The 27,346-nt window shown below is 46.9% G+C and overlaps 1 protein-coding gene across 9 annotated transcripts; it reads left to right on the top strand.

The window, feature by feature from the left end:
- Window positions 1-1,770: 1,770 nt before the first annotated feature.
- Window positions 1,771-27,059, top strand: KIF23 (kinesin family member 23). 9 transcript variants are annotated; one of them, XM_019477826.2, is made up of 24 exons: window positions 1,771-1,876; window positions 1,958-2,021; window positions 2,190-2,318; window positions 5,765-5,870; window positions 6,734-6,870; window positions 7,134-7,243; window positions 8,793-8,963; window positions 11,152-11,232; window positions 11,676-11,788; window positions 11,927-12,048; window positions 12,588-12,690; window positions 13,040-13,119; window positions 13,207-13,326; window positions 14,638-14,797; window positions 15,473-15,640; window positions 15,937-16,094; window positions 16,595-16,768; window positions 17,438-17,617; window positions 18,028-18,333; window positions 21,073-21,303; window positions 22,153-22,235; window positions 22,561-22,642; window positions 22,779-22,849; window positions 26,214-27,059. In XM_019477826.2, the coding sequence occupies exons 1-24, from the start codon at window positions 1,866-1,868 to the stop codon at window positions 26,227-26,229; spliced, it is 2,976 nt and encodes a 991-aa protein (XP_019333371.2). In that variant the 5' UTR covers window positions 1,771-1,865; the 3' UTR covers window positions 26,230-27,059. The 9 variants fall into 9 exon arrangements, with proteins under 9 accessions (XP_019333371.2, XP_059570499.1, XP_019333372.2 ...); XM_059714516.1 differs by lacking the exon at window positions 26,214-27,059 and adding an exon at window positions 25,036-26,191; XM_014595255.3 differs by having other exon boundaries at window positions 1,775-1,876; window positions 1,961-2,021.
- The last annotated feature ends 287 nt before the right edge of the window (window positions 27,060-27,346 follow it).

The raw sequence follows: 27,346 nt of genomic DNA, 5'->3' as shown, positions 1-27,346 counted from the left end.
GGACCCAGGGGGAAGAGAGCTGGCATCTGGGTGTTGCTGCAGGAACAAGCCACGGTTTTGCTGGGGCACCAGATGTTTGGGTGTTGCTGCAGGCTTTGCTTGGGCACCAGCCGGGTCTCCCCCAGGTGCGTGGGTGCTCTATGGGAAGGTCCTCTGTTGCAGCCAGTCTGGGCCAACGCCTAAGGGCCAAATCCAGGTCATGGGCTTGACACCCCTGGGCTAGGACCGTGCTTCTGAGCTTTGCTAGTTGGGGATTTTGACTGGGTTGTGCTCATACCCCTGCTGCGACTTAAAGCTGGAGGCTCTTTGCTAGAGAGTCTTGCTTAGGTTTGCCAACCCTCCAGCACCGCCCTGGAGCCTCCAGGAATTAGATATAAATCTCCAGGAGCCAATCTGGGAGATAAACGATAGGTCATTCATTAAAATAAATATTAAATGTTGAATCTGATTCAGACGGAAGTCCGGTGGGATTTTAAAATGCAACAGTCGTGTGCATTCGCTTTCTGGATGTAAAATCTACGCCCTGTCATCCATCACCGATGCACACGGGCACATCCGTGTTGTGTCACGGGCACGTCGGCGTTCCAGAAACCTCCCGGAATAGATTCAGAGTTGGCGATCCTAGCTCTTGCCCCTCCACTTAGGGTCAGACAGATGCAACATTTGAGGGCAGGAAGGAATCCCCCCCCCCCCCCCCATGCAGCCTGGAGGGGGTCGTCTTTCTCCGTTGTGGGGGGCACAGCCTCTTCCGTGGCTCTCTTGAGCGTGCATTAACCAGGGGTGGCGGCAGCACAATGGTGGCCACCACCGCCGCGGCCCCCCGCTTTCCCCATGGCAGGGTCGGGTGTGACGTCTGGTGCTGCGGCAGGGTCGACGGTTGTTTGACGACGAGTTTAGGGGAGGGTTTTCTCTGCACAGGCCTGACGCTGCCTCCGCAGGTCCCTCCCAGCCCCGCTCGTCTAGGACGAGGGGCAAATCTACCCTGCCTTCTCCTCCACCCGATTTAGGCCTCAGCTGCGTTTAGGGGTCACAATACGAGGGTCCTCGACATAGGGAAAATCAACCTGACCCAATATCAAGTTTTATCAGTTGGTAAATAAAGGAGATATGGGAAAATGACTCTGTCACTAGGGACATTTTCATTCTAATATGCCAAAAGTAATAATAATAATAATAATTAAAAAAATATATATATATACACACACACACACACACACATATATACATACACATATATATGGCTCCACAGTTGTTCTTCATATTGAGTTAATCAATTATTGGGTAATTTTTTCTTTGTGCCTTCGCATATGTACACATGTAAATAAATATGTGTGTGTGCGTGTGCACATGTGTGTGCATATGTATGTCTGTGTTCGGGTGCATGCGTGTGTGTGTGTGTATGTATGTATGCGTGTGTGACTACCTGCGTGTGTATGTATATGTGTGTCTGCGTGTATGTGTACGTATGCGTGTGTGACTGGGCGTGCGGGTGTATATGTGTATGTATATATATGTGCGTGCATGAGTGTGTCTGTGTGCACGCACGTGTGTCAACGCGCAGCCCTCACACGTGTCCGCGGGGCGCTGATCACGTGCCCTCCTTCTCGCGCGGTCTCCTCCCCCAGACGCGATTCCGTTGCCCGGCAGGACGTGACGCGAGGGGGCCGCCCGTCTCCATGGAAACCATTGTGGGCCGCCCCGCCCGCCGCGCCCGCAACGTCACGGCGCCCCGCCCCGCCCCGCGCCGCGCCGCGATTGGCCCGATTTGAAAAGGGTGGCGCGGGGCCCGCCGGGAGCGCAGGTTCGAACAAGGCGGCGCGACCGTCCGGCAGCGACCCCCGAGGCGGCCCCGCCCGGCCACCGTCATGAGGGCCGCGTGAGTGCCGGGGGCGCGGGGTGCGGGGCGGGGGGCCCGGGCCTGGCGGGGCCTGTCTCACCGTCTCCTCTCTGTCCCCAGTAGGGCCAGGACCCCGCGCAGGCCCAAGGCGGCGCCCGGCAACGTCCTCAAGGATCCCGTCGGGGTGAGCGGGGTTTATTGCGTTCAAAACCTCCCTGCACGTGTGTAACGGGCCGCGTCTCCCAGAGCGCGCTTGTGTGGCTAGCCCTGCGGGCCTCCCCTGCCTCCTTTAACGCTAAAACAGACTTTTTCCCCTCATAAAAAACCCAACCCCGGTCTCGTCTTGCCCCAGGTGTACTGCAGAGTGCGTCCCCTGGGCGAGCAGGACGCGGAGCGCTGCGTGGAAGTGGTCAGCGACACCACCGTGCAGCTCCACCCCCCCGACGGATACCGCGTCTTCCGCAACGGCGAGTACAAAGAGGTAACGCTGCCTTCAATAAACACATTAAAAAAAAAAAAAGCCTGGCTAGGAGCGCAAAGAGGTACCTGTGGCTTTAAATAAAGAAATAAATAAAAACGACCGGGTTAACGAGCGTAAGGGACGTGGAAAGTGAGAGGAACGAATGTTAAAAACGGGAAGGAAACTGATTTTTAAATCGATGTACATTGGACCGTTCCCACAAAAAAAGGGTTGTTTTTAGGCCCGGTGCTAGTCACAAATCGTTGCTGTCAAAGCTGACGCTGCGTGGTTCAAGGAAGTGAGATGTTGGGGTGTCCCTGATCCGCCCGCAGCGTCGGGAAGAGGGCCGACGGGCGTTGGGTTCGGGTGATGTCGGAGCGCTACGTCTGTGCTCGCGCTGTGGTTGTTTCCCGCGTTTCTGAGCGTTGCTGGTTGCCTCAAGGGGCGGGGGGGATTTTTTCCCCTCTCTCGCTACACGTGTCAGCGGTCGGTTGGTTGGTTTGTCTGTTTTTAAGCCTTCCTTGGGACCATTGGGTGTTTCATAGTAGCGAGGGTCAGGAGGGACCTGATCAGATCATCTCGCCTGACCCCTCCCATGGCAGGAATGAATGCTGGGCTCACAAGACCCCAGACAGGTGATCGTTCAACCTCCTCCTGAATTTGCCCAAGGTCGGGGCGAGGACCACTTCCCTGGGAAGTTGGTTCCAGATTTTGGCCACCCAAACTGTAAAATATTGCCTCCTGATCTCCAACCTAAACCTATTCTCCATCAGCTTATTACCATTGTTCCTCGTCACCCCAGGTGGTGCTGGGGAGAAAAGGGCTCTGCCTAGTTGCTGTTCATCCCCCCCTGATGAGCTTGTAGGCAGCCCCCAGGTCCCCCCTCAGCCTCCTCTTGCTGAGGCTGAACAGGTTCAGGTCCCTCCGTCTCTCCTCGTAGGGCCTGCCCTGCTGCCCTCTCACCAAGCGGGTGGCCTCCTCTGAGCCCTCTCCAGGCTGGCCACATCCCTCCTGAAGTGCGGCGCCCAGTACTGGACGCAGTACTCCAACTGCGGCCTGACCAAAGTCGCACAGAGGGGGAGGATCACCTCTCTGGACCGGCTTGAGATGCACCTTTGGATGCATGACAAGGTCTGGCTGGCCTTGCTGGCTGCAGTCTGGCATTGGCGGCTCATGTTCATCTTGGAGTCAATAATGACTCCAAGATCCCTTTCCACCTCCATGCTTTTGAGAAGGGAGCTCCCCAGCCTGTATGTGTGCTGTGGATTCCTTCTCCCCAGGTGCAGCACCCTGCACTTGTCTGCGCTGAACCCCATCCTATTCTTGTCTGCCCACTTTTGTAGTCTGTCTACATCTAGTCTCAGCCTCTCTCTCCCTTCAAGTGTGTCCACCTCGCCCCACATCTTAGTGTCATCAGCAAACTTGGACAGCGTGCTTTCCACCCCCTCGCCCAAGTCACTGATGAAGATGTTGAACGGTGCGGGCCCGAGGACCGAGCCCGGGGGACCCCACTGCTCACATCTCGCCAGGTTGAGTACAGCCCATCCACCACTACTCTCTGGGTGCGCCCCATCAGCCAGTTTTTTACCCATCCAACTGTGCAGGCATCAATGCCACAGTCCCTTAATTTATTGATGAGGATGGGGTGTTGATGCAGCCCAGGCTGGGGATTTTGACTGGGTTGTGCTGATTCTCCTACTGAGACTCAAACCCAGATTTTCCCAGCTAGAGGGTCTTGCCCCTCTGCTCAGGATCAGACTGATTGCCGTATTTCGGGTTAGGAAGGAATGTTACCCTCTCGTCAGGGGGGTTTGCTTAATTGTAAGGGTGGGGAGGAATGACCTTCCTCTGTGGATCTCAAACATCATAACAACCCTGCAGTGGCCAACATAGTGCTACTGTGGTCCCACTGCTTTACTTGTGGCAGGTTAGGGTGTTGTGTCTTGTGGTTTTGTCAGGGTTAACAGTGTAGTTTTTGCTAATAGGTTACACCGCGCATTTTTATAGTGTGGTTTGGATAGGCATGATCCTGCCTTGGGGAGGAAGTTGGAGTGGATGACCTCCGGAGGTCCCTTCCAGCCTGATTTCCCTGAGGTTCTCTGTGATTCTACGGAGACTTACCGAAATGTGCGATACCCTTGGAAGGATCTTGAGGCACACCAGCGTGCTCTGGCACCGGTGGTTGAGAATTACTGAAGTTTGTGTTTGATGCCAGGATGTCAAGCCTTAAACCCAAGGATGTTTTCCAAAGATTGGATCACTCCCCTTTCTTTTCTACACCCTTTCCAGACTGTAGCTTTTTTGACATTAGCCAGATTCCGAATTTTATAGTTTCATAGTTTGTAGGGTCGTGAAACTATGAAATTCGGAATCTGGCTAATGTCAAAAAAGCTACAGCCTGGAAAGCAGGTAGAAAAGAGAGGAGTGATCCAATCTTTGGAAAACATTCTTGAGTTTAAGACTTGACGTCCTGGCATCAAACACAAACTTCAGTAATTCTCAACCACTGGTGCCAGAGCACCCTGCTGTGCCTCGAGATCCTTCCAAGGGTATTGCACAAGGTTAGCACTTTTAGGTGTGTAAATATGATTCACAAGATAAACCCAGAGACTACAAAACATTCTGACCTGTTTTGGTCTTTCTGAGTTCTTCGTAATTAGGGAGTTGCTCTAGTGGCTTTTGTTTTGTTCTGTTGGAGTTTTTTTGGGGGGTGGAGGAGGGTTGTAAAACAGTGAGCGGAAATTTTTCAAGTGATGCCTTAAGTCTAGAAAAGTTGGGGGCAACTGACATGCTTATATGGAGGGTGGCCATATTATTTTTATGGAAATCTGGGAGCCTGGCCCCTCCCCAGATAGGAGAAACAGTGCCCAGCCCAGCCTGCCCCCTGCCTCCAGCTGCTACTAGGGAGGAGCCAGGTGAGGCGGTGCCAGTCTGAGACTTTATTTCCATTTGTCCTGCCAGTAGGCGAAAATGGAAAGCCTATGAAATCTGGGACTGTCCTGGCCAAACCGGGATGTATGGCCATTCTGCCTATATGGGGAAGAGGTTTCTGGGAATGAAAGGCTATAAGTTAGCGGGGAAAGGTATTACAAGGTTTGGAAAGACACAACTGGATGTCTTCCTACGTAATCTGTTGGAACTCAACCAGAAGTCTTGGGCTTGATCCATCCAAATCAGTGGGTGAGTTACTCCCGGTCCTGTGATACAGGGTCAAAAAGTGATCTTGGTTTTCTCTTCTGGGCTTAATTATGAAATTTGAGGAAAGTACTGACTCTTCAGTATGCAAATCTGAGCTATGTCTCGGAATAAATGAACTGAACCAATTGGGTATGCTACAAAATAACTGACTGGTCCTTCTGCCAAGTTAGTGACAAGTTTTCTTTTGGAAGAGAAATTGCCTTTTGGAAGCAGTGGACTTTTTAAGAAGCAAATTCCAAGCTTACAGCAGTGTCTCTTTTCCTCTGCAGACACAGTATACATTTAAGGAAGTGTTTGGCACCCTTGTTACTCAGAAACAGCTCTTTGATGTTGTGGCAAAACCTCTGGTGGAAGACCTTATTCGTGGGAAGAATGGTATGCAGCTGTTTGTGCATTTAATGTTCTGTTGTGATGTTCTGTTAGCTAAAACACTTCTCCGCACTTTTGTATTACTGTTAGAACTCTGCAAAACTTCAGTGCTGATTTGTAATGTGTTGTTCAGCTTTGCTGTGTCTGTGCTGGCACTTCCAAATTCTGTTCCTCTCCCCAAGGCCAAGCTTTTTTTAGTTTTTGGGGGGAGAAGCAATGACCACCCACAGGCGCCACCAGCAGCATTAGCGGTGCTTCTTTCAGGGGGTGCACATGCACCCTCGTTCACCCCCTACGCATTGCCAGAGAACAAGATACTCTTTTTAAAAAATTTGTTCCAAAAGATCTGTGTGGAGGTTTTTTTTCTGTTGTTGCTGTTTAATGAAGATGGGAACAGTTTCTTTGTGACAAAAGGCAAAAAAAAAAAAAAAGATCAGATTTTAAATTATTGCTGTTTCTGTATTGAATCCTGTATCTGTGTGGTTCTTTTTTTTGTTGTTTTTTGGGGTTTTTTTCCTTTCTTTCTTCCCTGCCAGCTTTGAAGGGTCTTTCCTGGGGTAGGGGGAGGCTTTTGCAGTGTGTGTGCGTGCGCGTGCATATAAATAAAAATACACCTTTTTGATTCTCAACTAGGGTGCTTTGAGTCTGAGTTCTGGCTGCTAGTATGAACTAGTCCTGCACTGGGCAACTTTACTATGTGCTTCAGCCCTTCAGAATGGTATCTGTAATCATCTGTTCCTCATGCTGAGCAGTCAGAATGGGGCTTGTTTTTCAAAGCCGTGTCTTTATTTGGTAGGATCAAATGAGAAGACTCCAGCTTCAGCTGTTAATAAACACCACATCCTGATCTGTATCAACTTTGTTTCCAGGTCTCCTTTTTACCTATGGTGTGACTGGTAGTGGGAAAACGCACACAATGACAGGTTCTCCTGGAGACGGAGGACTTCTTCCCCGATGCTTAGACATGATCTTCAACAGCATTGGACCATTCCAGGCCAAGCGATTTGTGAGAAACTTTGTGTCTTTTGTCTTTTTCAAGTCTTTAATTTGTAAGAGTGACCTTCTAGTACCAACAAGACGTCTGCCTCAAACAGCATGGGCAGAAATAGAAATGCATAGATGGGGAATGTCATCAAAGTAATTTGGGATGATCGCCCTTCATATTTTTGTCTTGTTGAAATTTTCATTGCACAGTAATTGAAAAGAAAAAAGGCATTGCTTATTTTGAAGTACTTTGTGTATATCCAACTTTGTTCACCACTCTCTTAGGTTTTTAAACTTGATGACAAGAATGGTGTGGATGTGCAATGCGAAGTTGACGCTCTGTTAGAGCGCCAGAGAAGAGAAGCCATGCCAGTTCAGAAGACCCCATGTGGCAAGTAAGTAACTATCACAACTTGTAGTGTATAATCCAATTGCAAACTGGGTGACTGTGACTTAATCTTATGTCAGTCTGGTCATCTTTATTTTAAAAGGCAGGTGGAGTGCTCAGGACAGTTGATATAGCACTTTTCACCTTGGGAGGGACAGGGAAAGCATGGTCATGTTCAGAGCAGAGGACGTGGAGTTGGCAGTCTAGGTGCATTCTTGGTAACACAGCTCAACCTTTCTCCTTTGCCAAGATTGCTTGGCTTGGCTTGGCTTGGTTTGCCTTGTCCTGACCACACCACCTTGGCCCTGCCCTCACTCTCAATCCACAGTCCCATGCCCCCACTCCCCTCTCCAGCCCTGCTGGAGGGGGTCTCCAGTTGCCCCCATCCTGTTTGGGCCAGAGCATGAGCAGCAAGTGCGGGCCCCTGTATATATGGGCTCCGGCCCTGTGCTGTCAGCCCAGGCACGCAGCTCCCTGGCCCAGGCTGATGGACCTTTGCCCATCTGGAGAGCCATGGCTTCCCCTTGCCCCCATGGGCTAGGTGTGGGGCTGCCAACCTCTCCTGTCCCTGGATCCCACCACTATGGTGTGGCAGGTGCTGGGCCCCCCACAAGGGTCAGGTGGAGCCTTCCTGTTGCAGCAGCGAGACTCCTGGCTGTATGGTGGGTCTGTCCAATTTCCCTGCAGTAGCAGAGCTCCAAAATGCTCTGGGGCTGCACTCAACATGCAAGGGGCCAAAGGCAACCCCTCAGACCAGGTGCTGCCTGCTCAAGCTGCTGCAGCACCTCAGGCCCAGCCAGCTATGCACTCGGCTCCACCTCCAGGCTGGGTCAGGCCCCACTCAGCCAGTGCCATGGGCAGCGTGAGGAAGGTTGAATGTGCCTGGTGGAGGCTGCCCCACTGAGCCCAGACCCCCTCTTCCCCCCCAGGGTGAGCTGGGGGAGGGCCCAACCCAGAGGAGCCTTCCAGGTCTGAGCCACAGCAGCACAAGCATGGTGGGAGGCACAGGGAGCCTGTTGCTCTGTCTGGGCCCCACTGCTGCAGGGGAGTCAGACCTGCTGCTGCATGAGGAAGGCCCTGCCTGACTCCTTCGGGGCGCCTGGCACCTCCCTCCCTCCCTGTGGTAAGGCGGGATCTGGGTACATAAGGGGCTAGGGCTGTTCCTGCATGGAGGTCACTAAACCTCCAGCAGCAATGCCCTGGCCCTGGTATGGGCTATTTGGCTAACTTTTTTTTTATCCATTTAAACTCCTCCAACTATATTGGTTAACTGTTTTAATTTAATATTTATGTCCCTACTTTGTATTCTTCTAACTGCAACCACAGCTGAGGATTTCATAGCCAGTATAGTAATAAATGCAACTGGACTTAAGTTTTTCACCAAGTGATTTTTTTTTTTTTCTTTTCAATTTTTCCTCGAGGAAAATTAGATGCGTAATTTTAGTGTTCAAGGTAGGCACTTCCAAGGTATTCAAACTACTGAAGACTTAACCTAAAGAATTCTTAGTAGGACATTAGTTTGGTTTATTTCAGTTACTGTTCTGCGTATTTAACAGACGACAAATCGATCCGGAATTTGCTGACATGATCAATGTACAAGATCACTGCAAAGTGGAAGAGGTTGATGAAGATAGTGTCTACAGTGTCTTTGTCTCGTACATTGAAATCTATAATAACTACATATATGACCTCTTGGAGGAAATTCCTTATGATCCAATAAAACCAAAGTAAGTATTTTTTAATGCGCTTTGAGCCCTGTCACCTGTTGAGATATTACATATTGGGTTATCTGACAGTGGTGTGCACTAATACCCCTTTCTTGGTTTTGTGTCTAAGACCATGCTTTTGGATGCCTACGGAAGTGTATACAAAATAGTGACATGGGCACAGAACTTTTGACCATGGAGTAGCTCACAACTGTGAGCCATGGAGAAACCCAACTTTGCCACTAATACTCCCTGTAGACATGCATATTTCTGCCTCACTTGCCACCTGAAAAATAGGGGCAGTGACAACTCTCTGATGTGAGGTATTAGCTTGTCTAAATACTTAAGCAGCATTTAAACAAGCGATGGGTACCTTTGCTACTAAAATATACTCAGGAAGTGAGAGCTACAATAGTATTGAGCTCTTAAGCTTTTCGTTATGTTTGGTACTGGCTTTTGGAACTAGTGGGACTTCAAAACTTGCTTGTGCATTCACCCTTGGCTGATGACTGCGATTTACAGTCTACACAGATCGTTACCAGTCTTTTTTTTAAACAACTCTTTTAAGGAAGCGAATATTACGCTGGCCAAAATGTGATTTGCTTCCTAAAGTTGACTCCTACACCTTTTGGTTTTGCCAGTCAACTGTTCTGTTCCTTAAAAACTGGAGCAGAGAGTGGGAGGTAAGGATGTGATAGGTTAAATGATTAATTGTTTAACTGATAATCCCAGCGATAACAGATAAACTAACCAGTTATCCTTTAGGGTGGGACACGGCAGGGATGCAGTCTGGCAGGGAAGTGGGGCAAAGGAAAGCCTGAGTTTCCCCAAGCAGGAACCAGAAGGCAGCAGGAAGAGTGGGGACTAGTACCCTTAGCCTATGAGGTTAAAGAGAAAAACAGCAAGTGCCCTAATGTTTTGTCAAATAACCAGTTAACTGCTTGTTTACAGGAGCTCCCTTCCAGCCTTGGGTTTTACCTGGGCTGTGTTGTCTGGCCAGCTTGCCACTGGGTCCTTCCCCCCTCGTCTCCCCATCCCCAAAGGGCGAGTGGCTCTCAGTAGCAGCTGTCCCCAAATTGCTGTGTTAACTGTTAACTGTTTAACTGATCTGATTAGAGGAAGTTAAACAGATTTATTTTTTTTAAAACAATATTTATATCTCTAATGGGAGGTGTCAGAATCAAAATTGTAGCTGCCAGAAGTGGCCTCCAGACCCTGCCCCTGTCCTTTGCTAGAGAGTCTGAGATCCTTTGCATCTTACAGTTTCATAGTAGCTAGGGTCAGGAGGGACCTGAACAGATCACCTCACCTGACCCCCTGCCACAGGCAGGAATGAATGCTGGGTTCACAAGACCCCAGACAGGTGATCATCCAACCTCCTCTTGAATTTGCCCAAGGTAGGGGCGAGGATCACTTCCCTGGGAAGTTGGTTCCAGATTTTGGCCACCTCAACTGTAAAATATTGCCTTCTGATCTCTAACCTAAACCTATTCTCCATCAGCTTATGACCATTGTTCCTCGTCACCCCAGGCAGTGCTGGGGAGAAAAGGGCTCTGCCTATTTGCTGTTGATCTCCCCTGATGAGCTTGTAGGCAGCCACCAGGTCCCCCCTCAGCCTCCTCTTGCTGAGGCTGAACAGGTTCAGGTCCTTCAGTCTCTCCTCATAGGGCCTGGCCTGCTGCTCTCTAACCAAGCAGGCAGCCTCCTCTGAACCCTCTGCACGCGTCTTTCTAAACCTTGTCGTTTATCCCAAGTTTAACCTCAGACTCTTTCTCCTTTGTATTTGTCAGTAACTTTAAATCCACTTGAGAATCTGGCATATGTCTTAGTCTTTCATAAGTGGGTCAGATTTTTTAAAACTAATTTGCTGTCAGCCATGATGGCCTGCTCTTGAGGTCTCCAGAGAGGGACCTCTTTGGAATCTTGCTCTTAATTGGGTTCAAATGCCTGTCGAACATGTGGAAGCTTTTAAAAGGAGAGTTAAATTTGCTTAGTCTAATTGCTTTTTTTTTTGTTATAAGATCATCCTCTCATTTGACTCCCACAAATTGGTCTTGGAAAGTTCTTACAATAGTCCCTCTTGTTTACTTTGCTCCAATTAACTTTTGGAGACTCCTTTATTATTATTACTATTATTTTTTTTTTTTTTTTAAAAGAACAAAGGTAGTTGGTGTGGACATCATAATGTTTTGTCCTGTTCCTTTGGTAGATGGAACAGCTGTAACACTCCCATGCGGAAGGGTGATAAGTGGAACAGTTGCAGCACTCCCGTGCGGATCGATGACTTTATGTAGGTGCACAGCATGTCGTCTCTCCTATTAAATAATTTCAGCATCTATTTTAGCAGCAGTAGCAGAAAAAAAGAAATATGGACTGTATCACTTTTTTCCTTTGCTTTACTACCAAATACAGAATAGTGCTACTGAAACCTGTTTTGCTTCTATAAGAGTTCATGCATGTAGGAAAGCAGCAGTAGTCTTCCAGCCTCATAGTTCCTAATAAGAATCGCAATTAAACATGGCTTATGAACTGAAGCAAAGCAATAACTGAAGTGCAACTAATCCTGCCTGAGCACTTTCCCATGCATTCATGTTGACTCTTCCTTCTGTTGGTATGGGATTATGTCTGATGCCTTGTGTTCAGGTTGAATCTGGTTCTTAAACAAAAGAATTTGCATGTCTCTTGCTTCAAATGCATTGTCTGTAGATTTGATTGCAACAATACTCTTTCCAGACCACCACAATCCAGAGTCCTCCGTGAGGACCAGAATCGCAACATGTATGTTATAGGTTGCACAGAAGTGGAGGTAAAGTCTACTGATGAAGCTTTTGAAGTTTTTTGGAGAGGTAAGATTGTAAGACACAGTAATTCTATTTTGTTACAATTGTGTGTATCTGTTCATAGTAGAAATCTATGTAGCATGAAAACCTGAATTGGCCATCACAGATTTGGCCCTTGAATAAAAAGGATGCCTTATTTAACAGGTCAGAAGAGAAGGCGGATCGCAAACACCCAGCTGAATCGTGAATCCAGTCGTTCTCATAGTGTGTTCATGATTAAACTGGCTCAAGCCCCCCTGGATGCAGATGGAGATAATGTCCTACAGGTGAAATGCAAAGGCTAGTTATTCAAATGAGCACAAAATTCTCCTGCAGAGGCTCACAAAATGACCTGTCTGTGGTCCTATCTGAAGCATTGCAGTTGAGACTTCTCAAATGCCCCCCTACAAGTTAATTGTTTGATAAATGCCTTCAATTAAATGTTGTTATAAAAATGGTGGGGGAAATGCTGTTACATTTAGAATACCAAAGCAGTAAGCCAAACTTGTTCTCTTGTTTCTTGCTTTGCTTCCTCTTTAAGCCAAAACTGAAGTATGTGGAACTTTGGAAGCTGCCTTTGTGAAGCTGCCAACCTTGTACACTAAGATGGAAAAGAGCTGAAAAGCTAGTGCGCTAACCATTAATGGCACATAGCAACAGGCATTAATAATTAACGACCTGCTCAAATTTTCTTTCAAAACTAAATTGCTAGAATTTGCAAGGCTCTAAAGCGTGTGTGATTTTTATTTCCGCCATCCCACCCCCCACAAGTAATAGAGCAACTGTTAATGGCAGTAATCTAACATAATTTTCCTTTCTGTTATAGGAAAAAGAGCAAATCACTTTAAGTCAGCTGTCCTTGGTTGACCTAGCTGGAAGTGAAAGAACTAACAGGACCAAAGCTGAGGGAAGTAGATTACGAGAAGCAGGTATGTATTCAGGTTGGATCATCTGTTTATGTATTAATGCCTATAATTGTGTGTGTGGACTAAATACCGAGTCATGGGGTGACCTTTCTTATTAAAGATGACCCTTGAAAAACCTGTGTCTTGTGTTCTGTTGATCCATAATTGTCCCCTTTGCCTGGAAAGCTGAACACTCGTTGTACCATTTACTCTAAGCTCATAAATAAAAAGGGATATGTTTCTGCTTCAGTCAGTACGACTGCCCCACAATGAATGATGACTGAGGACTAAACTGGCTGCTGAATTTAATGATAGACCTATACCCAACTGATTATTTAACAGTTTCTTTCTGTCATACCTCTGTTTCTTTCAGGGAACATCAACCAGTCACTAATGACTTTGAGAACATGTATCGAAGTTCTGCGGGAGAACCAAATGTATGGCACCTATAAGGTAGCCAACAGATTTGTCATCTTATTGGCTTTTAACATGTCATGGTTTTGCTTGTGGTGGGATTTCTTAGATTTTTTTTCTTTTCAGATGGTCCCTTATAGAGACTCCAAACTAACTCATCTGTTCAAGAACTACTTTGATGGCGAAGGAAAAGTGCGTATGATTGTGTGCGTTAACCCCAAGGCTGAAGACTATGAAGAAAGCTTGGTAACTGGCACATGACTTGTTCTTCCTTAGCCCCAGTACTTGCTTGCAGGGCCTTAGTGCATTCGTGAACCAGGGGAAATGCAGTGCTATTTTGTACTTCACCTTGAAGAACAAAACGGAAGCTTTATAGCGGGGATGGGCAATTTTTTGGGCCTAAGGGCCACACAGGGAGTCTTGATGAGCTGTTGCAGGCTGGCTCAGCACTCTTCTCCCTCCTTTTTACCCTCCCACCACAACTCGCTAGAACTCCCTATGGGGCTGTGGGGGGGCAGGAAGGATTGTTCAGGGGTGGGAGAGGCTGGGATCATGTGCCCCTGTTCTCTGGGGTTGGGGGTCATGTGTGTGTATGTTTATCTGGGGGTGGGACCTGCCTAGGCACTAGGTCCTAGAAGCCTGCTGTGGGTGAGGGGAGGGGGCGTGGGGTGTGCAGCAGAGCTTGCCTGGGTGGTACAGTCAGTGCTGCACCCATAGTGCTTTGCATGGTGCTGAGCCCCACCCACTCATGCCAAAGCTGCCCGTGCCACACTCCCACCAGTGCCCGTGTCCCAGCTGCAAACGGCTTTGCGCCCCCCCCGCTTCCACTGGCTGTTCCTGATCTTGCCCCTGGGGTAGGAGCCACCCAGCTGAAACTTCTTGCTCAGCACGGTGTGGCACGGCAGGGGCAAGACCGGAAGCAGGAGCCACCACTGGAGGTGCGGGGTGCAGAGCAGCACATAGCTGCAGCCATGCCAGGAACAGCTCTGCCAGGAGCTGTGCGCTGGCTGGGGCCTAGGCTGGCAGGAGCCGAGCGCAGGCTGCCTTGGCATGAGTGGGCAGGGCACGGCCACTTGCGGAGCACTTCAGGCCGGATCCAGTTGCCTGGCAGGCCAGATCTGGCCCATGCACCATATTTTGCCCACCCCTGCTTTACAGGGAAGCTTGCAAGTATGATCTTTCTCCTCATTCTTAGAAATAGCAGTTAAGTGCTCTCAGCAAAAGGCATTTTCCCCATTCATGTGCTAAGGCTTTAAAGGTTATTGGACTCCCATTTGGTCCGTGCTAACATCAGGGCTTAAGTGCTTGTTGTGACATTAGTTGGTATTACTGCAGCAGCAGTGAAGAGCAGAAAGGAACTGCGCAAAGCTGACTAGAACTGTCTGACGGGGTAGGAGCTGTAGTACTAGGAACTGCTTTTAACTATGTTTTTAGAAAAGTGTTTTAAGTTGGTAGTGTCCCTGTAAGCATCCTCTTATGGCAGTATTTAAATTTGCAAATTCATGATGTGGGTGGCTAAAGCAGTCGAAGGCTCTAAAACTGAATTTTGCTCTGCAGCAAGTCATGCGATTTGCTGAAATGACCCAAGAAGTCGAAGTTGCAAGACCCGTTGATAAGCCGCTGTGTGGTTTGACACCTGGTCGCCGCTTTAAGAACCAGGCCTTTAAAGACGAGCTCTCACGGAAACTTGAAGCTCGTGGTGGCCCAGTGATTGGAGGTAAATTCTGCAATGGTGTTTGCTAATTGTAGCACAGATTTTCATTTGTTCCTTCATTCCTGATTCAGGACTGGGGGGAGCTATGAAAGTAAACTTTTCTCGAATTCTTAGTTCATGATCATAAGCCAGGCAGCCTTTGGTTTGTGCTGCAGCAGTGCATGCGCTCTTGTGGGGCTCTCACTAATATCGAGGCAAACTTTCAATAAGCTAATCATAACAAGTTTGGGATTAACTTTTTCTAATTGCTCTCTCTGAAAGAAGGTTGTTGCTAATTTTAACATAGCTGACAATTATCAGAAGAAATAACTTAAACTAGAAACAATTGTATACTCCAGGGAAATGCTTCTTTTTAATCTCTTCCTCTCCCCACATTTTAGTACATTTTCCAAACTGCCTTCTCCACTTACTTTACTTATTTCTATTATAGTCCTCCCTAACAAAAGCCCTTGTTACTACTTGCCAGTTTTGTTTTGTTTTTTTCATTCAGTCCCTTATTTTGGTATAATTCTCTCTAGTTCGTGGAAACTTCTGGCTCTCGTTACGTAAAACTTTAATCAAAATCTTTCGGGGGTTTGAGTTGAGAGCATTCCGATTTTTTTTTTTTTTTTTTTTTTTTTTTTTTCTAGCCTTTTGCCATAGGTGGACTATTTTTTTTTTTTTTTTCTATTTTTGTAGAAACAGAAGATCAATCTGTCACAGAAATGTTTCTGCAAAACTTCCCTCCATTGCCTTCATGTGAACTGCTGGATATTAATGATGATCAAACGCTTCCAAGGCTGATTGATGCCTTGGAAAAGCGCCATAGAGCCAGGCAAATGCTGTCAGAAGAGTTTGCTAAAAACGGTAAGCATTAAGAATCTGTCAAACTTTTTTTGGCTTGCTTTGTGCATTGCTATAGATGTGCAAAGTACCCGAGGTGAAAGAAATAGATCTCTTTTGTCCCCCATGGGACCATGGTAGAACATGTTTTGCTCATCAGAAGTCTTCAGTGTTGCTTTAGACTGCTGCTAATTGTCAAGCAAATAAGGCAACCTCCATATTTCAAGCCAGCGGGAACCGTGCAACCTTGATGTATTAATGGAGTTGGGGTGGGAAGAATCTTACCAATACTGTATTATGATGTTTTGAATCTGTTGCAGCGCTTGCATTTAAAAGTATGCTGCAAGAATTTGATACCAAAATGGTATCGAAGGAAAACTTTGCTCAAGGAAAGCTGGCTGAAAAGGAGAAAGCGATAGCAGGACAGAAAATGGAGATTGAACGACTAGAGAAGAAAAACAAAACGCTGGAGTATAAGGTTTGTTCTTGTATAATCAAGTTGCCCACTTCTCATACACAAAATGTGTACCTTACCTAGCAGAGGAAACTTGTACTGGAGACTTTCTTTAAAAAATAAAATAAAAAGCATCAGGTTTTCAAGTGCTTCAATTTGAGGAATTCCAGTTGAACAAGAACTTTTCTTACAGGGAATCTAAACTCATGTCCTGAATATTGTTTTGGATAGATATCTGGCTGGGGTTTTATGATCCCAGCACTCCTTCCTGCCCAGGGCAGGACTTGATGATCTGTTCAGGTCCCTTCTGACCCTAGAAACTGAAACCATGTTAATGTTTCAAAGGCAATTAGTAAAGCATTTGCCTAGTCCCTCTGGGTACATGTGCACTACAATTGAAAATATATTCTAAAAACATTGTAAGATGTGCTAAAACGCAAATGGTAATTTGAACCCACTTGGTAGGGGAAGAGGCAGCTTGAGAAACAAGCAGTGAAAGTAAAGACTATGGCATTTTCTTCCAGATTGATATCTTGGAGAAAACAGCTACCATTTATGAAGAAGAAAAACGTACTCTGCAGCAAGAATTGGAGAGCAAGAGTCAGAAATTGCAGCGTCAGGCATCTGATAAACGCAGGTTGGAAGCACGGTTGCAAGGCATGGTGGTAGAGACTACAAGCAAGTGGGAGAAAGAGTGTGTAAGTGTACTATGACAGCTATTTAAACTGCCTCCGGGAACGGAACTGGTGTAGAATAAAGGCTGGAGTTTTCCTGTGTGGCCCATTATGAAAGATCTGGCGTCAGCTGAAATTTTACAGACATTTTATGTCAGGGTAGAATCTGTATGGAAGCATTTTGATGCAAATAACATAACTTTTTTAAAAAGCAGATATATTTCTATATAAGTCCAGCACCTGTTCCTTCTGATTCATCATTTGTACTTCTTGTGTCAGTTGTCAGCTGTGGCCTAGTGTCAAGAGTGTTCCTCTTTGGTGCAAGAATTTTTGTTCTTAAAAGTGCCAAAATGTGTATGTATATGGAGGAGAAATAGCTTCTTAGGAGATAACGAACTATGATGACGTAGCTCTATTAGAGGATTGCTTTCAGGGAATAATGGCTGTGTGTGCTACTAAATGTAATAGTCTTAAGGAATGAAGCAACCTGTAAATATGCCACAGAGCTTTGAAATGTAGCTCCACCCACTGCAATTAGTGTGTTGATATTTCTAGGTTCTGCATCTCAACTGGAATAATTGAATCCCATTTGGGATTACATGGCTCCCTTCCAATTAATTTTTGACAGGATTACTTGGTTGTGCTTGTGAAATTGGTCTTTCAAACTAACATTTATCCTGTCCTCTCCTCCAGGAGCGGCGGGTGGCAGCAAAACAACTGGAGATGCAGAACAAGCTGTGGGTCAAAGACGAGAAACTGAAGCAGCTGAAAGCCATTGTTACTGAACCAAAGCCTGAAAAGCCAGAGAGACCTTCACGGGAGAAGGACCGGGAGAAGGGTCTTCAGAGATCTGTCTCTCCGTCACCAGTACCTGTAAGCTACTTGTAAAACACTCTGCTTAGTGCAGGGATTCATGTTTTTTATGAATCCAAATGCAGCTGACTCGGTGGCTAGAATGGTGCGTGAGCATGAATGTTTGTTTCAGCTGCTGTATTCCTCGAATCCTTCCCCAATGTCTAACGTGCTGTCCCTTTTTATGCATGCTCTCTTCACTCACACTGGAGCAATTGGAGGAATGTCCTGCTTTTTATTTATTTATTTTTAAGGCTAACATTGAAACAATTAGTCCTTTTGTGTGTATTAGAGAAAGACTGCCTTTCCTTGCAGAGAGCAAACAGGATGGTGTTTTGTTTTGTTTTGTTTTTTCTTTTAAAATGTTGTATTCACCTTTTTAACAGTTCAGAATTTCGTATGTTCACTAACTTCTCTTCCATTTTCTTCAGCTTTCTAGTAACTATGGTACTCAGGTCCCAAACAGCCTCCAACTTATGAGCCAGCCACAGATGCATAGACGTTCTAACTCTTGTAGCAGCATTTCTGTGGCATCCTGTGTTTCTGAATGGGAGCAGAAATTTCCTTCACACAGCAAGCCTACCAGTGTCACACCTAATGCAAGGATTAGACAACAGGAACCAGAGCAAAATAGAAACTGTGTGTCAGACAGAAGGCGAGGGATGTACTGGACTGGAGTCACTGAGGTTCCCAGCCGTAGAAATCAGATAGACGTAGAAGAGGACCAATGCTGCAGGGTTAGTGCTGCTCCTAGCAATGGTTACACATAGCAATGCTTAAATGCAGCAGCGCTTGGCTACTCTGGCTCAGAAGATCACCATTGTCAAATAACTGTGAAGCTAAAGAGTGCTCTGATACAGCATGAGCATGTGCCTAAAAGATTTGGACTCTGCGTTATGAATTGGTGCTGCACGTGACAGTACTGCCTCCAAGTTGTGAGTCCTGGTACTTGCAAAACAAAAACTAACTTGTTTTTGAAGTCAGCATTTTTACAAACCTCTCACAGTAGCGTGCCTGTGTCTTGTCGGCACATCTCTAACCTATCTGAAACACCCGCCTAGCAGGAACATTGACTCTAAGCCTCTTTGTCCCCATTTGTCTGTCTCTCCTCAAACTTGCTGGGCAGTCTGCAATTTTTATCATAGCTATCTTTGGGCAAATTAAAAGGTGGTCTCATAAGCCATTTGTTTAAGCTTACCTGCTGGAAAATATTTGGACAAGCAGTCTCCCTCTTATGAGCATAAGACCTGATTCCTAAACCTGTTTTTATTACATGTTAATGGTAGCGGTAAAGCCAACAGCTTCATTTTGGTTTGTGTTGGACTTCCTAAAATGGATTTCTTTGTAGAGGTGGTCTCAAGGAAGGGCTGCTTGTCTGAATGCTGTGTGCAGTGTTTGAAGCATAGTTACCACAGGAGTTCAGGTGAACAAAACCAAAAAAGCTCCATGTGCATAGCACATGCTGGGTGGTTTGGGGGGGGAGAGATCCTCCACGAGAGCAAAGCTTTTCTCACCTCGCGAGTCTGTGCCTGGGACTCCTTGCTGCCAACAGACTTCCTTGGAACAAGTGGTGACCTATCATGCCAATGCCATTCAAACTGAAGATTTCTTAACAGTATATACCTTAACTCCTGGTGGTAACAAATTTAAGGGTCACACCATTCTGTGAAATATAATGCACCTCTTCTGTGGCTCTGAACTTCCAAGGCACCTTACACAATTTGTCTTTTAATTATTTAACAAACTAATACTTCTTGTGTAACGCTGAGTAACTTGGAATAACCGTAGTCAAATAGAATTTTTTTTTTTTTTCAATTCTTGCAGCTACTTTTTGCCTCCACGCTATGCAACATCCTTAAGAGAATTAACTTGTAAATGGTGCTTTTAGGTCATTTAAGAAGCGATTAATCAGGAGGGGGTTGCACAGTAGATGTTACCTTTAATGCTGAATAAAATATAATCAGTGCTCAGGTTTTGGAGGTGCAGCGGATTGGGATAGTGTCCATGGATATATGCTGTGTGTCTGCTAGGTGTCATTAGTGTAATTTAAGGAAGATGTGAAACAGTAATATAAAATCTCCCATACTATATTGCTGGTAGTCAAATCACAGTAGCTCTGCAGAGAATGCTGCCTTTTTGACTGGTTTTGGTAGCTTCACCTTGGGTTTTCTGTATGCTCTCCTCCTGGAGAAGGCTGAATGAGAAGGGTTAAGTGCAGTGTCTGGTGCAGTGAAGATTGCAGGTACTTTGGATAGCCCTTTTCTCTCTTCCTGGCTCTTCTCCCCCTGCTGCATAAGCTGGGTTGGAAGAGGAGGGACTCCTGGCTGAAAATAAGCTGGGTTCTACCTCAAGATTGTGTTGGGTTTTGGCCATGCCTGTATATTAAGGGGAAGTTCATAGTGACCCAGTTGAGCAGTTCAGAAGTTAGTGAGAGGTATCATCATAACTCGCATCTCTCCAGTGTGGGGTTCAGCAGTAGGTTGACCAAATAGCAGTAGCAGTAGGAAAGACCAAATCTGGTCTTTCTCACCCTTCTGAGAGTGCTATTTCATACTGCACATGTGTTTGTCAGGTTGTTTTGGTCAGGCTTGACTTTCAGGAATAAACCCAGGTAATCTTTCAGAGAAGACTGGGAATAAAGCTTAGCCTTGCATAACATTACCTGCTCCATGTTTTCCAGCCTTACATCACAAGCAGTCCCACATCTCTTTAACGAGGCATGGGACTTGGCTGTTCGCAGTTTCAAACAGCCTTCTGGTTTTGCCCCAGGAATGACTAGAGCGGTTAAGCAGAGGCAGCATCTCCTTCTTTGCACTAACTTCAAAAAGACTGTTTTCTTGTCCTTAAGACATGCTGAACCAATGGTCCCCAGCCTTTGCTGCCCATGGGTAACAGTAATGAGCAAATACCATGTCTGCAACCTTGGTTTTAACTTAACTTATGCCTGCAACCTACCCCAGAGGTCTCTAGCTTGGGTTGAGGACCACTGTGCTGAACTCGGGCATAAGCCCTCCTAAATCTCTGGATCTGCTCCCCCAGCTACCTGAAAAACAGGCGGTGACACTCAGGAATGTCCATGGACACTATCTTTAAACTTCCTCCTTTTCAGGCCTGTTTAGTGTATATGCAGCCTTCACAGCTTCTAGTAATTCTCTTGAATTGCCAGAAGTACTAATGACATTTGAAATGAAAGGACAATTTAAGGAAAACCTCCAGCTGGCTGAAGCTCTATTTAAATCTGCAAAGAATAGACGCTGGCACTAGCAGAATGTCAAGCGCTGTTTGCGCTTGGAGGTCGGGAACGGTGCTTTCCTGGGCGGATTCCAATACAAAACGGCTTGCGAGGTGTGTTGTCACGTTTTGTACCAATACCCCTTCACCAGGCCTGAAAAGCTGCACTTCCGCTGAGGGGGACCTGCGAGAAATGAATGACTGATTGTGCTTGTTTCTTCTGGTTCCTTTCCCGCTCTGATCAGAACCCACCTCCAGTTCGGCTCAGGCACAGACGGTCGCGCTCGGCAGGGGAGAGATGGGTAGATCATAAGCCATCTTCTAACGTGCCCACTGAAACAGTCATGCAGCCACATGTCCCCAATGCCATCACAGTAGCAACCGCGAGCGAAAAGGCACTAGCTAAGTGTGACAAGTACATGCTGACACACCAGGAGCTAGCCTCCGATGGGGAGATTGAAACTAAATTAATTAAGGTAAAGCAAACATGTCACGGCACTGTTAAATGTTATTTCACTGACCTTGTGTTTCCTGCTGCACTCTGAGCTTGTGTAAGTTGCCATCGAACGCGCTATTAACTTTTAATTTGGATGTTACAGGTTGACACAAGGTGAGAGGCTTTTTTTCTAGATGGCTTGCTAATTCAACTCTAGTCCTTCCTAATGTCCTCATGTCACCATTTGCTATGTTGTTCTAGTAACGTGGGCTGAAAGGTCAATAATTTTTAAGACCCCTTTCCTAATGGCATTAAGCCTCTGCTTGCCACTGGCTTCGTGCAAGCGGCGGTCTTGTGGAAGTGTTGCTTCAGCCGTGGCCAGTGTGACTCAAGCTGCTGCAACAATGCAGCAGTACAGAGACAAAGGCTTTAGAAACAGGATTTCCCATTGTGGGACTGATTTTAAAGCCTTTAAAGGGTGGTGCCAAATAACATGGGCTTTGTGTGTGTTGGAATGCAGCTTTTTCCTGTTACTCATTGTTACGACACGTCTGTTTATATACTTATGTAAATAAAATCCCTCCAAGCTAACATAAAGGCTCACTCGCACAACTTACCCAAGGGTTTTAGCCTAAAAATCAGTGCTGTGGTATGAGAGCAGGAAAGTGAGCCCTGATAGACCTTCTGCGTCTAACGTACCAAGTCCCTGCAGTGACCTGATGACCATCTCCGGGTTCAATTATCGGTGGTAGTTCCCCTTACTGCACTGTCCTGCGTTGTGGGCGGATGGGTGTGTTTCTTTTCAATACCAAACGGAAGCACTCAGATCTTTAGACTCCTTCAGATAAGCTTGTATCGTAACCAACTTGTTGCTGTTTCTTGCCATCAGGGTGATGTTTTCAAAACCAGGGGTGGTGGACAGGCCGTCCAGTTCACGGATATAGAAACTCTGAAACAAGAGTCTCCAACTGGGTGAGTTTTATGTTGAAACCTTGTAGTAGTGATAATGTTGAGAATCCGGCTTCCCCAAAATGTACATGTGGCTCTAATGCCATCAGTTGTTTGGCGAGTTGAATGTGAAGCTAGGTGTGAACATAAATTATTGGTTTAACAGGCACACAGTTCAGAGAAGGGTTTCTTGTTTAAGTTCTTAAAAACCAATGCTCTACAAACCTGATGACACTTAGCTTTGTCTAGAGCTAGTTAGCTATTTCTAACTAGTTAAGAGTACAGATAGCATCTGCAGACAATCCCCTGCGCTGCTTTCTGGACTAACTCTTTTCTTCGCCTCCTTCAGCCGAAAGCGAAGATCATCCCAATCCAGTCCTAACCCACCAGAAGATGGTGCAGAATCTGAATGGACAGATGTGGAAACCAGAGTAAGTTGCAAATGATATAGGGGAAAAGCTTCTTAATTCCAGCTTAAGTGGGTACCAGTGTGGGGCCAGACTACTGGGCCTGTACTGTTTTCTGGCTGCTGTGGGCAGTAGTGACTAACTCTTGACATCTCTTCAGTGTTCTGTAGCTGTGGAGATGAGAGCAGGATCTAATCTTGGACCTGGCTACCAACATCATGCTCAGCCCAAGTAGGTGGATCTTTAACTTTTTATAACCAGGGGTTCTGGGTTCTTGCCTTAAATTTTCCAGCTGGAGAAATAACTTGCCTTTTAAATATCGACCTAATTTAAGGTAAGTATTTAACCCAGAAATGAAAAACACTGGCTGGTTTGTGTCTTTAACTCCAGCTGTTTTTAAACTCTAGTCACAACAGGAGGAGAACGATAAAAGCCAGGACAAACCACCCTCCTATCTGTTTCCAGCTTTGATTATCTAGTAGTGTTGTTGCAGAATAGATGTCCAGAGACAAATGGCACAGCACTTGGAAGCCTAATATAGGGACATTGGTCATACCTAAAGTTGCTGAGCCTCAAAGATTTTAGGTGGCTGCCTTTTCCTCTAAAGAAGCCTGTCCAAATTCCATAACAAAGGCATTAAAACAGAGTCCAAAATAGGGCAGTGTTACTGCTTGGATACTCAGTCATCAGGCCGTGGCCTGAAGCATGACTAGTAAACTTTTAGCACAGAAGGGCTATAGCCAAATGTCAGTTTAAGTGGGCTGACTGAGGCGAGGCTGCAAGCTGTGTGCTGGAACAACAAATAATGTGGCAAATCCATAGAGATGGGGCCAGCAACAAACAAAAGCTGTTTAATTACTTCCAGACTCTTTTGCCTTCTGAATCTAAAGGTGTGGAAAACTTAAAATTAGTATCAGATAGTGTGTCAGCACCGAAGAATGTCAGTACCTGGAACAAATTAGTAATGGGCTTGGCAGGGCCAGGAGAGTACTTTGATTCCACGTGTTAATAGAGGTGCACCAATACATCAGTCCATATCATATCAGCACCGATAAAAGGAAAATTGACATTATTGGCAGCCAGCTTTTTTGGCCGATGTCGCCAATTTTAAATGCTGTGTGCATGTGCGCAGCTGCAGCATGCACGCAGCCAGGAGCGTAACCTAGCTTTGTGAAGAGTGGCATCTGGGTGGTAAATCTCTAGGGGGGGAAGGGGCGTGGTGGGGGCAGATTGAGGGCCCTGCAGTGCAGGAGGGAGTGGGGCTGGGGCAGGTGCAGGCATAGCCCAGCTTGGGTGGGGTGTGGATGCAGCTGTAAGTGGCTCATCCAGTGGGGGTGGGGGTGGCTCCCACCACTGCGTGCATCCCCAGGGGAGGCATGTGTGGCATGTTCCCCTTGGATCCATGCGCAGGGCAAGGTGCTGCTGCATGCTTACAGCCAGGGGCAGTGCTGGGCTCTTCTCAGCACAGGGTGCTGGACCGGAGCTGTGCTTGAGGAGCGCAGCGGTGGTGCTGGGAGGCAGGTTATGGGGGCAGGCTACGGTGAATTTTGGGGTGGCTGTAGCCCCCGCTTTAGCACTGCCACTGCCTGACTTGAGCTCAGCCCTGGCCTAGCCTCCTCCCCCCTCGGCTAGGGAAGAGCTTGGTGCCACCCCTGGCCTCGAGCAGGCAGTAAGCAGCCTACCCTTGTCGTGTGCGCAGATCTGGGGGAGTACATGCCCCGCCATGTCTCTCCCGGGGGTGCACACAGTGGCAGGAGCGCTGCCGCTGGCCCCCCCCCCCCGACAAGCTGCTCACGGCTCCATCCTGTGCCCTGCCCTGCCCTGCCCTGCCCCAGCTGGACGGACCCAGCCCAGGCCCCTCCCTCACTGTGGAGTCCTTGATTGCCAATTGGGTTGGTATCGGTCGATATGGCTTGTTAATAATCAGCCTCCAGAATCGGCCCCAAAATTTTTTATCGGTGCGCCCCTAGTTCTCTGCTTACAGAAAGGCATCTTAAAAGAAGGGCTCATGGCAATGTGATTGCAAATTTGATGTAGCTAATGCACATTTCTAGCCATCACTGTGCCAAGTCAGGACAATCGACATGTTTTATGGGAGAAGCACAGTTCAAGCCAGGGAGAAGCTTTCACTGTGAACAACCTGAGAACTCTTCAGGGTTTTCTGGCTGACTCAAATTCCATCCTTCAGGCATGTGGATCTGAAGCTCCTGTCCCTACTGTACAAATAGTGACACTATTGGGTCAGAAAGTCCACTTTTTCAATGGAGGCAAACACCTATTTAGACCTAGCAGAACTTCACAAGCCATGAGATTGCAAACTGCAGTAGATATTTGCTTCAAAATAAGTGTGTAATGGATAATCTGGTAACCTAGGCAGCGGAGAATAGTGTTCAATACCCAGATCTGGCTTCTTGCAGATAGGTGCTGGCAGTGCTGTGGAAGTGACGTATTCAACTCAGGGGAAGAACATTTGCAGTTTTACAAGACTTGCTTACAGGCAGGAGAGAGGGCTTCAGAGGTAAAAGGGCTTCCCGTGAAATGGTGGAGAAAGGGTGACCAGCCAAATCGAATACATTTCGGGCCCAAACAGAAGTTCTGCAACTCTAGGATAACACATTTTGAGCTAAGGCTATAGTCTCTGGTGTGCTTTTTCACCACCTGAAAACCATGTTTGTCAGTCCACTGTCTCAGCAGAATAAAAAGCAAACCTGGTGCTTGAGAGAGGGTGTGGTATCTGGAGGCTAGGTATTTCAGTTCTGCCTATGACCATTTCCCTTGCAATGGGCACTGGCGTGCTGTGGTCTAAAGCTGCTGTGTGCTTTCCTGGGAATATTTGGGCCTGATCCTGCTCTTCCTGAAGCTAATGGGAGCTTTACATACTGCTTTTCTAAGTCCCAAATGCCCTGGTACTGCCCGAGGCAGTCTGGTTGCATTGAAAATTGGTCGTTTTGGTCTTTATTGTGCCATAGGAAAGTATATTGTGGAGTGAACATTTGCTGTTTCATCAGCTGTGTTAAATAATGCTTACCTTGAGAGGCGTGTTAAAATATATTTAATAAAATGCATCCCACTGGCAGCAGGGGTCAGCAATAGAAGGCCCACGGGCTGCATCTGGCTCGGAGCCATTGGAGCCAGGGGGCTTTGCCATTGCCATGCTGGGGATAGGGCCGAGGTCAGACAGAGTTGGGCAAATGACAGCTGCGCCCATGCTGTAGTGGGGAGAAGCAGAAGTAGTGAGGGGGCAGCTTGCAGCTGCCTGCCCTGGCACAGCTCCAGTCCAGCTGGAGGGTTGTCTCCGCCCAGCTGGGCGTTGCAGAGGGTGAGGGGGGCCTGGGAGAAGCCACAGCAGCACCTGGCCCTGGCATGGGTGCAGGGCACCACCACTCTTCCCGGCTTTGCTCCCCTCCCCTTGCTGCTGATGTGTTGCTGAAGCCTCCCAGGGTACGTAAAGGTTGCCAGCCCCTCATCCGTGCTATCTCCATACAACCAGATGTGCAAAGCCCAGGTAAATTTCTTGGCTGCCATTATGAGAAAAAGATGCTCTGAGAATCAAACCGTTGATCTGTATGTTACTTCTGTTTCTTTTCTTTTCTAGGCGCAGAAAACCATGAGTTTTGTGTTCACTACCATCCCAGAATACTGTTTGTTTTACTTCATCAAAGGGATTTAATCTGCCAGCAATGCCCTGGTAAACCTACTGCCTTATTAACACTGCCTGTGTGTATTTTATAACTGGCTGTGCTGGGCACCGGCGAAAGGGAAAGGCTTTCCCCAAACCCAGGGAAGTTTTTGTATATTCAACAAACTTGAAGGTTTTTTATGCTGCCATATATTCTGGACTTCTCCAAATGTGCCTTCTAGCTTGTTCATATCTGTGAGCCTCTTGATGATGATACGCTATTTTTCTTGTCAACTAAATCATGCAAGGTCTTGGCCTTGTTTTTTCCAAGGTTTCCTTTTTTATACATGTAGTGCAAAACGCTTTCAGTTTTGGTCACGGTCCTTTTGGGTCCTTTTGTTTTAAAGAAATAGACAAAAGCTGCTATTTATTTAGCTGCAGTCATGCACTTTAGGAACGTTTCCTCTGCCAATTCAGGCTCTTTTTATCATAATTAGAAGCAGTTCAGCAATAGGAATTGCCTATTAGAACAATTCATCAGAGAAGAGACGAGACTTTAATTGCTGGACCGGCATTCTGTACATATGCAAATTAGCTTGAGAGAAACCATCACAGTCTTTTGAGCCACCTCCAGTGAGAGAGTACAGGGTTGCTGAGGCAGTCTATAACGATGAGCTGATATCAAACCACCTCCTTGTATGTATGAGTAACTAGTATATACGTGTTACAGTGGTAGATGTGGGGTGAGAGGCTAATAGGCTCACATGTGTGGTGACACTAAGTGAATCTGTAAACCTGTTAAAATAAAATACTTTTTTTCCATGGCGGCTCTTGCTCAGTACAGAGTCGCTAACTTGGCACGGCTTTCTTACCCTTCCAGAAGTACCTCGGGCTTCCTCCCCACAATCTCCAAATCCTCTTGCACCGCTGCCTTCGTGAAAACCCAGCTTTCGATCATCCCGCACCCTTCCGTGAGGGACCGTTTGCTGGCTTTCTCAAGGGCTCCTGGTCCTTGCTCTAGGGCAGGAGTGGCCAACCTGTGGCATGACTGCATCTGCATGTGGCCCATGGCAGATGAGGGAGGGGACGGGGAGCACAGGGAAGGGAGC

The sequence above is a fragment of the Alligator mississippiensis genome, chromosome 11 (genome assembly GCF_030867095.1).
Source record: "Alligator mississippiensis isolate rAllMis1 chromosome 11, rAllMis1, whole genome shotgun sequence".
NCBI lineage: Eukaryota > Metazoa > Chordata > Crocodylia > Alligatoridae > Alligator > Alligator mississippiensis.
The sequence above is the reverse complement of the archived record's forward strand: the minus strand, read 5'-3'. Positions and strand labels throughout refer to the sequence as shown.

What these genes read in the sequence shown, in the direction of transcription:
- KIF23 (XM_019477826.2), top strand. An exon ending in AAATGTATGGCACCTATAAG is followed by an intron (nt 13,120 to 13,206) that starts GTAGCCAACAGA and finishes TTTTCTTTTCAG; the next exon opens with ATGGTCCCTTATAGAGACTC. An exon ending in TTGAAACTAAATTAATTAAG is followed by an intron (nt 21,304 to 22,152) that starts GTAAAGCAAACA and finishes TCTTGCCATCAG; the next exon opens with GGTGATGTTTTCAAAACCAG.